This window comes from Chiroxiphia lanceolata, chromosome 6 (genome assembly GCF_009829145.1).
Source record: "Chiroxiphia lanceolata isolate bChiLan1 chromosome 6, bChiLan1.pri, whole genome shotgun sequence".
NCBI lineage: Eukaryota > Metazoa > Chordata > Aves > Passeriformes > Pipridae > Chiroxiphia > Chiroxiphia lanceolata.
This window is the reverse complement of record NC_045642.1, coordinates 37,276,830-37,289,794: the sequence shown is the minus strand read 5'-3', so window position 1 is coordinate 37,289,794 and position 12,965 is coordinate 37,276,830. Positions and strand designations below refer to the sequence as shown.

The 12,965-nt window shown below is 33.8% G+C and overlaps 1 protein-coding gene across 6 annotated transcripts in view; it reads left to right on the top strand.

Annotated features, from left to right (window-relative positions):
• The window catches only part of STRN3 (striatin 3), a 62,101-nt gene that overhangs the window by 38,838 nt on the left and 10,298 nt on the right, over positions 1-12,965 (top strand). For 4 of the 6 annotated variants that reach the window (XM_032690746.1, XM_032690747.1, XM_032690748.1 and 1 more), the window contains 4 exons: positions 1,942-2,082; positions 7,147-7,280; positions 11,326-11,501; positions 11,633-11,680. In XM_032690746.1, the coding sequence (XP_032546637.1) occupies positions 1,942-2,082; positions 7,147-7,280; positions 11,326-11,501; positions 11,633-11,680 (499 nt within the window). The remainder of the gene's footprint in view (positions 1-1,941; positions 2,083-7,146; positions 7,281-11,325; positions 11,502-11,632; positions 11,681-12,965) is intronic. The other 2 variants (XM_032690751.1, XM_032690749.1) reach the window with 1 other exon arrangement.

Genomic DNA, 12,965 nt, shown 5'->3' with positions numbered 1-12,965 from the left:
GAGTAATATTATAAGCTATTTTTGGCATTTTCCATCAATGTGTTGAACAGTTCATGTATATCAACATGGAGAAGACAAATGATTTTTATTCTGAAAAGCAAAGGTTTATTAAAGTAGACAGCTTAGAGTACCAGTCATTACTTTTATCATGTCATTTATTGATTTCTCTATACAAGAACATATCTGCTGTTAGTCATGGAGGTCCTTCACTGATGGCCATCTGGAATAAAGACAAAAGCAAGCTTTGTGGCCTGTGTGGTAGAGACCTGTCCATTTTAAGAGTGACTTTTGTATATGAGGTCTTACCTGCTGACTGCAGTTAAGTATTGTACTTTTGAAATTAAATCCTATCAGTGTAGGCTATTAGAAAAAACAGTTGGTTCAAAAAAAGCATTCCTCATTTTTATTATTTTACACTCACTTCAATAGGTTAGGTCATGGGTTTCTAGATATACTTCTACACGAGAGTGGAATGAAACTTAACCACTCAAGTGATCTGTTGCAAAAGGGAAACTTTTGGAAGCCATTTTTATTCTCAAACAGCTTCTGGGTAGCAGCCTTTTTAGATTTAACTGGAATACTGAGTGTTCCATAAAGGAAAGAAAAAATATCAGAAGCGCAAAAAATATAAAGTGTATGTGAAGTTGTATTACTTCGCAAAATGAAAATGTCTTGCAAATATTAATGAGAGTTGTCATGTAGCATCCCTCAAGGGTATGTGTGGTATACTTGCTATGATTCTACTTCAAGAAATATTTTTCGTTGTCGTCCTTCTCTGCAGGGAATTCTTCATTATCTTCAGAGAATTCAAGTTTTTTTAGATACTTATTTTTGAACACATTGACTTACCCAGTAAGATCTGAAATGATCAGATACTTTTTTAAAGAGTGTGTTTTAGTGTTTAACTGTTGAATGAACAGTTCTGCTTTTGATAAGTCATCTGTTGTTATAGTCTTTACCTTTTACTTTTTTGAGAATAAAGGCTTTGTTTTAGTTTCCATTTCCTTTTTAATAAAAGTGGTACGTTTCACCTCAGAGTATAAGCACTTGTTCTCTAATGCTTCCTTTACTAAATGGTTTACAGTATCTCTCTTGCAGTCCCAGGAAAGGCTGTTTTATTGGTTAAAAGCTGGTTAGGTCTTTCATCATTGTGGATTCTCTCACTGAAATACACTTTATGACTGAAGCTTGACTTTTTGATGTGGAAGCTGTAAAGGTGGAAGCAGGAATGAGTTTATTAATTTAAAAATATTTTAAATTATACTATTCCTGTTTACTAGTGTCTGCGTAATTAAATGCACATATAATTCAACATGCTTTGTTTCTAGGGGCAAACTTTTATAATAAGGGTAATATACATCTGCAGTTTCATACAGTGGTGGAAGTATTCTTACTCTCATGTTTAATAAACACTTTATGCAATATAATATCATTCAAAAGCAGGGAAAGTTAATTGTTCGTTGCACCCCCATTATGAGTTGTCTGTACTTTTGCCCTCATTTTTAAGCATATTTTTATTTTGCACTTCTGTTTTTCAGTGTTAAATTGTTTAGTATAGTTAAAGTTGTGTAATATTATTAGAAAATGTTTAATTCATATGTTTTTTGTTTAATAGTTGATGTTCTTTTAATATTTGGCTTGACTTCAGTAGGGCTGTAAGATGATTTTTCGTCTCTTTCCTACAGGAAACTGTAGAATAGATCTACAGAACACAAAGGAGTATCGTTTGATTTAGTGAATTAAAATTGTTTGCATGTAGTTTTCAGATTTGATGTATGAACTCCTTCTTTTGATTTCCGAAATATTAATAAACAAAAGCAAAGCACTATTTATTTTAAGGAGGTCCCATCAGTAATTATTCTTTTTTAATGGATTTTTAGACTTCAGTCAAGTCAAGCGGTAGCAATCAAATGAATCTTTGCTGCTGACATTAATTTACAGGAGTCAACAGGACAAAACTTCACGACATGATAGCTGATCTGGGCGATGATGAGATACCCCACATCCCTTCAGGAATCATTAATCAATCTAGGTCACCCTCTTCTAGAATGCCTGATCATGAAGGTGCAAGAGCAGAGGAAGGTACAAAAAATTCAGCTACTTATTATATTTCAGGAGATTTTTTTTTTTTTTTTTAGAAAGCACACGCTGTAATTTATTGTCCCCTCTATAAAGCTTAATGAAATTGCAGATTGCCACATTATTTTATTTGCAGTTCTTCCCAAATGATTTTATGAGAATATGGCTTGAGTTTCTGTAGCTTATCGTAACTCACCATTATTTCATAAGAATTTTAAAATATCTTTATGTACAGCAGTGTGTTCTGAAACTATTAACTATTAAACCCCTGTTTGCAGACACCCCCCCTTCCCCATTAGCAACACCTTTCACAAATAGGTTGTATTTATTTAGGGGAAAAAAGGTGAGTATTAACATCCAATACACAGTTTGGATTTTAAAGTGGTGGCTTAAGTTACGGGACTAATTTGTCTCTTTTCCTCGAGTTTAATGTTCTCTTTTTAAAAATTCTTTTGGTCTACATATACAAGTTTGTAAAGGTACTATTTATTTCTTTATAAAGTATTTGTTTTGTTTCAGGATTATCTTAGACAATGGAAGTTAGTGGCATGCTTTTATCTAAAAAGTGAAAAACCTTGTATTCAACCTTTAAGTATTTTGTTTTAAAGGAATGATTTTCCTTGCATTAACTTTGAGATTAGAATACCATTATGTAAATTCTGTCCTCAGAACATATTTATTCAAAATACTCTGATATATTCAGATTTGGCTCCTTTAGGATGATCTTTGACCCATAAACCCTGGCATAGTAGCACCTATACCAGAAGTGGAATTTGTGTTGCTACTGATCCTTGTAATCTGTTGGTTCTCCTTTTCTTTCTTCACTCTTGGCCCCACAAATGCCTGTCACCAGGCAAGCAGAAAAATAGAAATGTTGCAAGAAGTTTTTTTGTTGCTCTCCCGAACTGTTATTTTACAAATGTCTCCTTTACTGCCTTTCTTTTCGTCTTTGTTTTTATTTACAACTTAAAGATGAACCAGTATCAAATTTACCTGTGGAGTGCAATTGGAAAACCTACTGGTGAAAGTTCCACTTGCTAAAACTTGTAGACATATATTTAGGTTGTATTTAGGTTTTGTGTTTACCTGCTCTAAGTTGCCTGTTCGCCTTGTTAAGGTGTGAAGGGCTTGTGACCCTACAGTTACAATTTCTTCAGTCTGTCTTGGGCTGTTTTTCTTTGGCCATACATGTTGTGCAAAGGAACACAGACCTTCATTGTTAAGAACAGGCCATATAGGGCTGTTATCTCTGTTAGAGACTTTAGATCTAAAATAATATTGGACAAAGCAATCTTTCTGAAGAAATAGATGCTAAAATTGAATTTTCTGGGAACCGTTTTGTGTTGCCTGGTTCCTGTAGCACAAACACTGTGCTGCCCTTCAAATAAAGATTGTTCACACTCTTTTCAAATAAACTGTTGTTATTGCTTTCAGGTTGATATCTTCATGCTGTTTAATGTGTCCATATGTTTTCAACTTGTCGGTGTAGTTTGACCTTTATTCATTAAGAGGAGTAATATTAATATCTCTATCATCTTATCTGGTAATTGTGGTTTCTGCATAGTTTTTAAACTTGAATATTAGAGTGTAACTTTTGCTGTTTCTATCCTGAATACTATGTGGCTTTTTGAGTGTTTGTTTTTACCATATGGTGCAAAGCTGCAAATGAACAGTGTTGTATTTGAATTCCTTCTAGGTGTTTCACAAAGCCAAATAGTTCATTATCATAAAATGTGGATTTTGCACCGTGTGGTACAAATGCAGATTTTACACATTTATTCAGCTGCATTTTAAAAGATAAGTTTTTGCAGATAACTTTAGGCTTTTTTCCTGGGACACACTAGCCTATGCTGATGAATGTTACTAAACCATAATTTTCTTGTAAGTGTGTGAAAGATTTATGTTATACTTTGAAATATTACAGTTCTGGGGTAGTGGTTGATAATTTTCTTTTCATCTAGAGGAGAAAGTGTTATTGAGCTTACTTTTTTTTTTTTTTCTTGAGGGGGTTTCAGGAAGGAACTGAATCTGACTGGCAGGGAATGTATCTTTTATGCCTCTAAAGGTGGGGGGAGCTGGGTTTTTTTTCGCACTCGCAAGTGCCTGGTTGAATATGATGAGGAAATTGTTATGCTGTAATTGGACTTAATAGTTTTGGTCATGAGAAAATGGGGTTTCCATTTTGACATATTGCATGACTTTCCAAAACAGATTCAACTGCAGCATGGTTGACCATCCAGTGTATTCTACAGAGAATTGCTCTCTACACTGGTTGTTTTCCTTTTTAGTATCTATAGATTGAGGAGGTGTCAATCTACAGATTGACAGAATAAAGCATTAACAGCTAATTGCTTGGGTATTAACAGCTGCTTTTGGTGTACCACGTATTAACTTTGTGGAAAACAAGATTAAGATGTTGCTGTCATCTAACAGACAACAGCAGCCTATATGAACAAACATATCTGATTAGAGATTGAAGCAGTTTCACTTTGTACAAATATTGCTGCTTGATTTTTACTTAATTGTGTATGACGTCAAGAACTTAAAGGTAAGAAGTGCTGGTTAGGATTGGCCAAGCAAATGTTTATTAATACCATTTTATATTTTAATATTTCAATATTTATTCAGTATTTATTTCACCTACAAAGAAACTTGTAGTATCACATTTTTACTTTATATTGATTGGTTGCAAACTCAGTTAAACATATATATTATGCTGTGAGGATAATATTGTACTGTGTGTTAGAAAAATACTTGGATATTTTTTTAAAGATGAAAAGCACTAAAAAGTGATTTCTTAACTATCATTTGCAAATATCTATTGATGCATTGTTTTTGATATGCAGAGATGGGCATCTTTATTTTTAGTAGCTATAGCATGCATCATTCATTGTGCTACTATTCTGCCTTTTCTTTTTTGCAAAAGCAGCTTGCAGGCATTTTTAAACTTCTCAAGTATGCTTTATTTTAAAATAATAATTTAAATAATTTAAATAATAAATAAAAATAATAGAAAATAAAATAATTAAAATAATTAAATAAATTACACAACATATGATAAATTCATATTGAAAACTTTAGTATTGAGAAATATTCTTCTAAATTTTGGATAGCATTAATTTTGAAGCTTTAAATAGATATTTACATCATGAGAATAAAACTTGCCGAATTTATAATATAAACTCTTAATGTGGTAGTGATTCATTTTTAGCATAAAGCATAAAAAAGCTGATCTGTTAAGGTCGATAACATTTATTTCACAAAGAATTGGTATGAAAAGTTGTGGGGCTTACCTAAACCTTGTGGGCCTGTCCTAAAGATCGAATAGGAGTAACAGTAAGGTAAAGAGGTGCTTTGTAGGAATACGACTTTTTATGAAATATGAATGGTTTGCAATAGACTGTCAAATTGAGAGTTTTAGTAAAATATTGATGGAAACGAAAAGCTTATTCATATAAGGGCATGGTAAGCCACTTTGGGCTGTTGATGTAATGTAGCATTCTAGTGAGTCAAGACCTCTGTATGGATTGTGCATGTTTTAGAAAGAGGTGATTGTGCATAGTTAGAGTATTATCTACTCTTTTTATGTAAGTGTAGGAACAGCAATCTTTACTCTTACACAGATTATTAGATTCTCACATCCAGTTATGTTGGCTGTTGGTAATAAGGTTACTTCTTAATAATACAGTAGCTCTCAAGCATTAGAACTTGTTTTATTCTTGATAAGTGAATTTTTTGATCTAACTGGACTGGCTCCTCTTTGTGTAGCCATAACAAGGATGCCATGCATCTATGACTTTACGCCTGGTCTTAGTTACTTCTCTTCAGCGCGAGTGGAACAGAACTAGGGTACCGTTCAGAGAGTGGCAGTATGAAATGGTGAAGGTGCGTGTTCGAAACAGCAATATGTTGATTATTAGTCCTCTTGTTTGGAACTACTTTTGCAAGACAAAGAAACAGGATATGGATATTTTTCACATCTGGAAGCTTTATGTTCTCTGAGTTACAAGGGATTTCTGAGAGGAGTAGATACAAGGAGTGGCGTTAAAGTGAGACCATAACTCTCCCTGCCAGATCAGTAAAATTCAAAAGTCAACCAGGTTTAATTTTTCAAGATGTCAAATATCATTTAACATATTTTGCAGATGCTTGTACTTAGCTCACACATAGCTTAATTTTACATTCTTTATTTAACAAGTGTTGCAATTTCTGCATGGAAAGGAATACTGAGAGGTAAAAACAGCTTCTGAGTTATGCTGAAGCATTAGTGTTTAAGCCTTTACTACTAAACTGATGTTTGTGGGTAGACAGAGATTTACAGAATTGTTGAGGAGTGTGAAGAATATGGGTGAATATTTGAAACTTTATTATTCAGATGTGAATTTATAATAAATGGTTATATATAACTTTTATTTATTCTAAATTATAATTAACAGAATTGTTAAATTTTGATTTGGGGAAGGCTTAGCTAGCCAAGATAAGTAACAGTTGAGTGTACTTCAAATTAGTTTCTCTGTATGGTTTTGGATTCTGAGAGATTAAATGAATGAATAATAGATGTTTCCATTTTTTCAGTCATCTGAAAAAACTCAAAGTAGAAGAGATGTTTTGCAGGAGTCTTTCGCCCAAGAGATAAAAAATACTTAAATATGGAAGTAGAGATATTTGACTAGTATAAAGCACAGAGACTTATTTGCAGGTGGATAGAAGGCAGAAAGCACATAGTGAATAAAATACTTAGCTGAGAATTTGGAGACCTGGGATGTACATTTGATGTTGCAATGTAAAGTAACGTCAGTCAAGTCACTTGTCAATAGTATTGAACACCTCTGTAAAGTAAGTTGAAATCAAATTACAAAGCATGACATCAGAATTGTGTATGTAATATGTGTGTGTGTTTGCACATGTGTGCGTGTCTTCATGCTTTTTTTTTTTAGTTGGGGCCGTGTGTAGCACATACAAGTTCAGTTTTAAACTCTGCTTTGCTGTTAAGTGATGAATAATGCAGCTTTTCATCAGTTTGAATTATTACATTGAGACTTAAAGAAACTGTTTTGTTCTTTGTAGCTGAACCAATAACGTTTCCACCTGGAGGAGGCAAGTCATTTATTATGGGTTCTGATGATGTGTTGTTAAGTGTACTGGGCCTTGGAGACCTTGCAGACTTGACAGTAACAAATGATGCAGACTATAGTTATGATGTAAGTGCAATTTTATTTTAAAATTCTTTATACAGTTTAATCAATAATAGTTGGGTCCCCTCTCCTCCATCCTGAACATTACAGTTGCAGAGAACAGAGGTTTCGCTAGCAAAAGCTACTCCTTGGGAGGGAGGACAGAGCACCTTGTGAATGAGCCAAGTAATTTGGGTAAACCGGAATTCAGTGAGATGACATGTTTTTTTCTGTGTAAATAATTTAATTCAGTTTTTGTCACTGGGAGCATATGTTATGACATAAAATACATGTCGATGTCTTAACATGAATTTGAACAAAAATGGCAATTATACACTGAAATGGAGTACTGAGAAGACATAGCATAAAACATAATATTGATATTAAGTTATTTCTTTACTGTCCCTTTTGTGATTATGTAGTGTTAACAGCATAGACTATATATAGAAGTATATTTCAGATGTAAGCTTTTATGGGGTACTTTTATGGGGTGCTTTTATTATAATCCAGAGTGTTCTAACATTCCTTTGACTGTGTTCATTAAGCTTCTACTAATAATGTTACATGAATTTTTCATTGGTTAGTAACATTGAATGGCTGGTTAGGGAAGTGTTCAGGTAAGTTTTGCATGTGGTATTGTACTTAATATGTCTTGTGATATTGGCTTGTTGGTTGTGTTTTATTGGGATTTTCTTTTTTTGGTTGGGAGTGCAGAATTGGGGTTTCTTAAGTTATGGTTGGTAAGGTACCTCTCTGTTTCTCTAACTTTTGAAGTTAGATAGATGGTGTTTATACTGGAAACCATTACTAAGAATTTTATTAACATCTGAGAATCTGCAAAGTGAAGAAATAAATTGTTTGTACTTTTTTGTACTTTTTGTACTTTTTACAGGGTCTGAAAATACTTGTGTGTGACTACACACCTATTTTTTAATCATAGTTGTCCTTTGGTATTTAAAATGGGTAGCATTATTAATTACTGTAATGAAGAAAGAGCTAATACTTAGGTTTCTCCATTATTACAGGGTGTTACATTACATAGTTGGATTTCCTGAAAAAGAAATGAAAATGTTAATTATCCATCCTCTTTCTGGACTGTATAAAAATAAATGAAAGACCTTTTTAAAATATTTTGAGTACTTTGTAAATTTGTGTAATATATCATCCTATTCACAGTAGAGAATAGTTTTCAGGTTCTGTTTCATTTCACATGACATAACACTTCTAGGAAATCACATAATATCAGGTCTTTGCATCTTAATTTTCTCAGTATTTTGCCTTCTGTTCAGCTAAACCTGTTGTGTAACCACTTCTAAAATGTGTCTGACTTGAGGATCGTGTATAATTGTTTAGAAAATTATCACTTTTTTTTTTAAGTTTCAGTGAAATCTATAAACAAGTGACATTCAAAGAAACAAAAGTTCAAAAGCATCAATTCTAAATGCTTTAAAGGCAGCTTAAACTTGAAATATCCAGAACTGGGTGTTCCTAACTTCTACTCCTAACCAGTAGTAAATTCCCCTGGAAAGTACAAAGTTGAATAGTTTGGGAATTTGTTTTGCACAGTGCTTTATTTACTTGGCTCTAAATTCTAAAATGCTTCTGTCTCTAGGTTTATCAAAGAATTAAGAAAAGTGTTTTAATTCTAACTTGAAAAAGTAAAACCATTTCTTTTTAAGCAGGTTAGAATCTCAAATCATGCTTATGAACTTGGCAGTTGATTGGTATATTTTCCTTAAATGTTGTTCCTAATTTACTGACAGTAAATATGAGGCATCTAAATCTAAATGGTGTACTTTCAGTAGTGAGGCAGCTGCAATTGTGAGATTAGGTCTAAAATTGTAGTCGCACTGAATTTTATGTATGTCCTATTCCCAAGTTCAGAACTTTGGAATGTCAAGGTCTGCTAGGTCACACTTACCAACTTCATTAAGTATATAAAGGTAGTGTGACAGCATTTGGCTCTTAAGGCACATGTTTGTAACCACAGATTTTTTTGATACTTTTTTCTTTTAAAAATCTGAAATATTTGTTAAGCACCCTACTTTCTCCTTCTGGCCACCAAAATCCCAAGTCAGCCTGTATGCTGGAAAATTAATGCATGGACTAATTAGTATGATGAGCCTTCACGTTAGTCTGTAATACTGTATTTTGCATGGCTCCATTCTTGGTTGGCTGTTTTTAATGTCATGAAAATGATTGTCAATTGCAATTAATAGCATCAATTTCAGTATCTGTACAACTCCCATATTAGCAGAATACTTTATATCTCTATTATAGACCATTATTTTCTGTTGTTCTCCAATTAGCTCTCTGTTGAGAATTACTAGGAACGAGTAATTAGAAGTAACAAGTTCCTGGGCTGAAGTGTGATAGCAATCTGGAAGAACAGTGAGAAGCACCACTGTTTTTATACTTTCTCTTCCACATTTTCAGTTGGTTTTAGCTATTGTCAGAGACCGACACTGAGCTAGAAGTATCTTAGATCAAAAGAATGCAATCATTAATATGTTCTGATGCCATAATGGCAAATATATGCCATACTTCTTTCTATGCTAAAGCGATTGCAAGAATGTCTTTTATGTAAAAGAACAAATTTGTGACATCTCCTTCAAGAATCCTAGCAGTGTAGGGGAAGTTGGTCTGTAGAGGATGGGCTGCGAGAGACTTTCAAAAGCAGTATTGGTTTTGAGGAAAACATCATACTTGACTGCAAATTGCAGCTTTGCAGCATAGTACTGTCTCTTGTCAAGTATAACTTCTTTATAAAACAGTGTATCCACCATTTTGCTTGTTCTGAGATGGAGGAATATATATAGGTGAGCCAAGACTAAACTCAGGAAGCATTACCATAAATAATATAATTGACATCAACTGATCAAACTGTTACATGAGAATCCATGATACTTGTGACAAGTACAGTTTCTGTGGTGCAAAGTGTGATGCAGAATAGAATTTGAAGTTGCTTTTGCTCTGGGGAAACTTAAAGCAGAGAACAAGTGATAAATACACAAGTATGAAATACTGCCTGAACTAATAAGGAATTTGCAGCAGAATTAGTTGGAAGTTTGAAGGTGTTAGTGATCCTGTAGAAGAAGTTGATCTTACTGCTTCAGCGTAGTTGAATTTTCAAAATTTTCTCAGAGACTCTACAATAGAGACTCTTTAATTTCAACTTGGTTTGGGAGGTGTATGGAAAGAGGCTATTTCATGGTTTAATACTTGGCACATACAGGAGACAAAAGATAGATGTAGGGTTTTGTTTTCTTGCTGGACCATTCACCAAATAGAAATGAGATGTGATTGACCAAAATTGTCACTTGATTTCCCTGCTTCCTGTCCAGTCCTCCTTTCCCAGTACTCTTAGGTTATCTTCTATCTTTTAAAGCATAGGTGAAAAATACATGGTGGCTTCTGACTTCATGTGTCAGAAAAGGCAAACATAAAGTATCAAGTAAGACAGATGGCAAGATTTTTTTTTTTATATTTGTATTTAAGAAGACTTTGTCCTGTCTTGGATTTGAAAGAGACTGAAATTCAGGTACTATTAGGTCTTTCTCAGGTTAAAAATTCCTTGATAGTTATTAATTTCTGAAGTTGTTTCCTCGTAACTGTGGATTTGCAGCGCAATCACACCTTGAGGTGTCACACTTTAGAACATTGACATACAGTGTCACATTTTACTTCTTTTCCATTATACCTCTGGCCCATTTTGTATCTCACATTTATCTTTTGTAATCATCAAATCCCTTTTCCAAGTCCTTGACTGTGTTTTTCTGAGGTGGGGTTGGGTTTTTTGTTTGGGGTTTGGTTTTTTTTTTTAAATATACTACAGGTTAGCTTTTTTTTCTTAGAGATTGCAAGGATCTCTTTAAAGATGTGTCAGTTGATCTCTTGCAGTAAGGATGTCAAGATTTATTAGAAACATGAAGGGGGGATAAATGTAAATTTAAGATTGAACGTGTATTAGCTGAATCAAGCATAGCACATTTTCCTAAAACACGAGGGGATATACATATTATGTATTTTTAAATCCAAGATAAAATTACTCCTTTCCTTTTCTTCTTTTAAGTTGCCAGCTAATAAAGATGCCTTCCGAAAGACATGGAACCCTAAGTATACGCTACGCAGTCATTTTGATGGAGTGCGAGCATTAGCTTTTCATCCTGTAGAGCCTGTGCTGGTTACAGCCTCTGAGGACCATACTCTAAAACTTTGGAATTTGCAGAAAACAGTTCCTGCCAAAAAGCAAGTATATGGGTTTTTATAAAACATCAATTGTGTTTTAAATGCCTTTGAAATTGATTGAACACTCACATTTTCAGAGTTTTTCAGTAGACGTTTCACGTAATATAATAACTTTCTTCTTTCTCTTTCAGGAGTGCCTCTTTAGATGTAGAACCCATCTACACATTTAGGGCCCACATGTAAGTGTTTGACATGATTCATGGTTGATAAATATATTGTCATTATCTCATCTATTCTTAAGAAACATCAGTGTAATAGCCACAAATCTATTCTGTTTTTACACTGTGTAGACAAGGTGCATTATCCTTGGTAAAACAGGTTAATACTGAGTCCCTGTCATTAATTGCACTGTCCATGATAACACAAGAAGAACAGAAAGTGGCAAATATGATTAGTTGCAGTGGAAGGGAGAAATTGTAGATGATGATAATGAAATCACCTGAGACATGTCTCGGACTGTGGATTTTTTTATATATAATATATGGTAAAGATAAATAATGTAGATGTTACTAGTCTTGCTTAGTACCTTCAGATACAGGTCTGAGTCTTAGTGATTTTTTTCAGCTTGTGTTAACTGTTTTGTTACTACCTGAGTTCCACTTGCTAATTATGAATTCTGCTTTCTTTCAATAAGAAGGCAAGACAAAAATCCGCAGTTGATAGCCAGAGTAGTTTGAATGTACTTTGCTTTTATAAGTAAAGATCCAGTCTCCAACCCAGTTAGCAGGTAAGCTTCACAAGAGTTTCGATAAGCACAGAAGTAGGTAACACTTCTTGTGCTGGCCTCAACAACAACAAAAGAAAATAAATTTGTGGGTTTATTAGGAAATCAACACATTCTATTGTCTCACCCTCCGCCTTCCCTTATGCTGTGTGGTAGAATGTAATGTACTACTTTTGTGTTTATTAACTAAAGTGTAAAACACTCTGCCCCAGGATTGGGAGACTAATTTGTCCTCATGTTGAAATATGTTCTTCTGGGGTTGCTGACCAGTTGAATTCTCCTTCAGATCTCTTTCTCTGTCCAAATTTGGGCTATTATTGGGATATTTGTTAGTGAATACCAAAAGGTAAGATTTGGGGAAGTTTTAATACAGAACTAATACCTACCCTGTGGCTCCAGTACAACATAACAAAGTAATTTTACTATTTTTCCTCTCAAGCAAGCATTAGGCAACATTACCTTTCAACCTATCTTCATTCTTCACTTTGCCGAATACATGAATGGATTCAGCCAATAGTCTTCCTTTTCAACATTTTCAAATATATAATTCTAGTTTGCTTATCTACTCTTACTTATATCATGAGCATGGCCTGTCAAATGATCCAGGTGTCTAATTTTGGTATTATGGTTTTACAGTACAGTTAAACCTGTGTTAGTAGTGTGTCCAAAGGAGTAAACCTGTTTCTTCCTTTGGGCTACCACTTGTGCTTATCTGGTATCACAGCAAACAGGTTCAATAA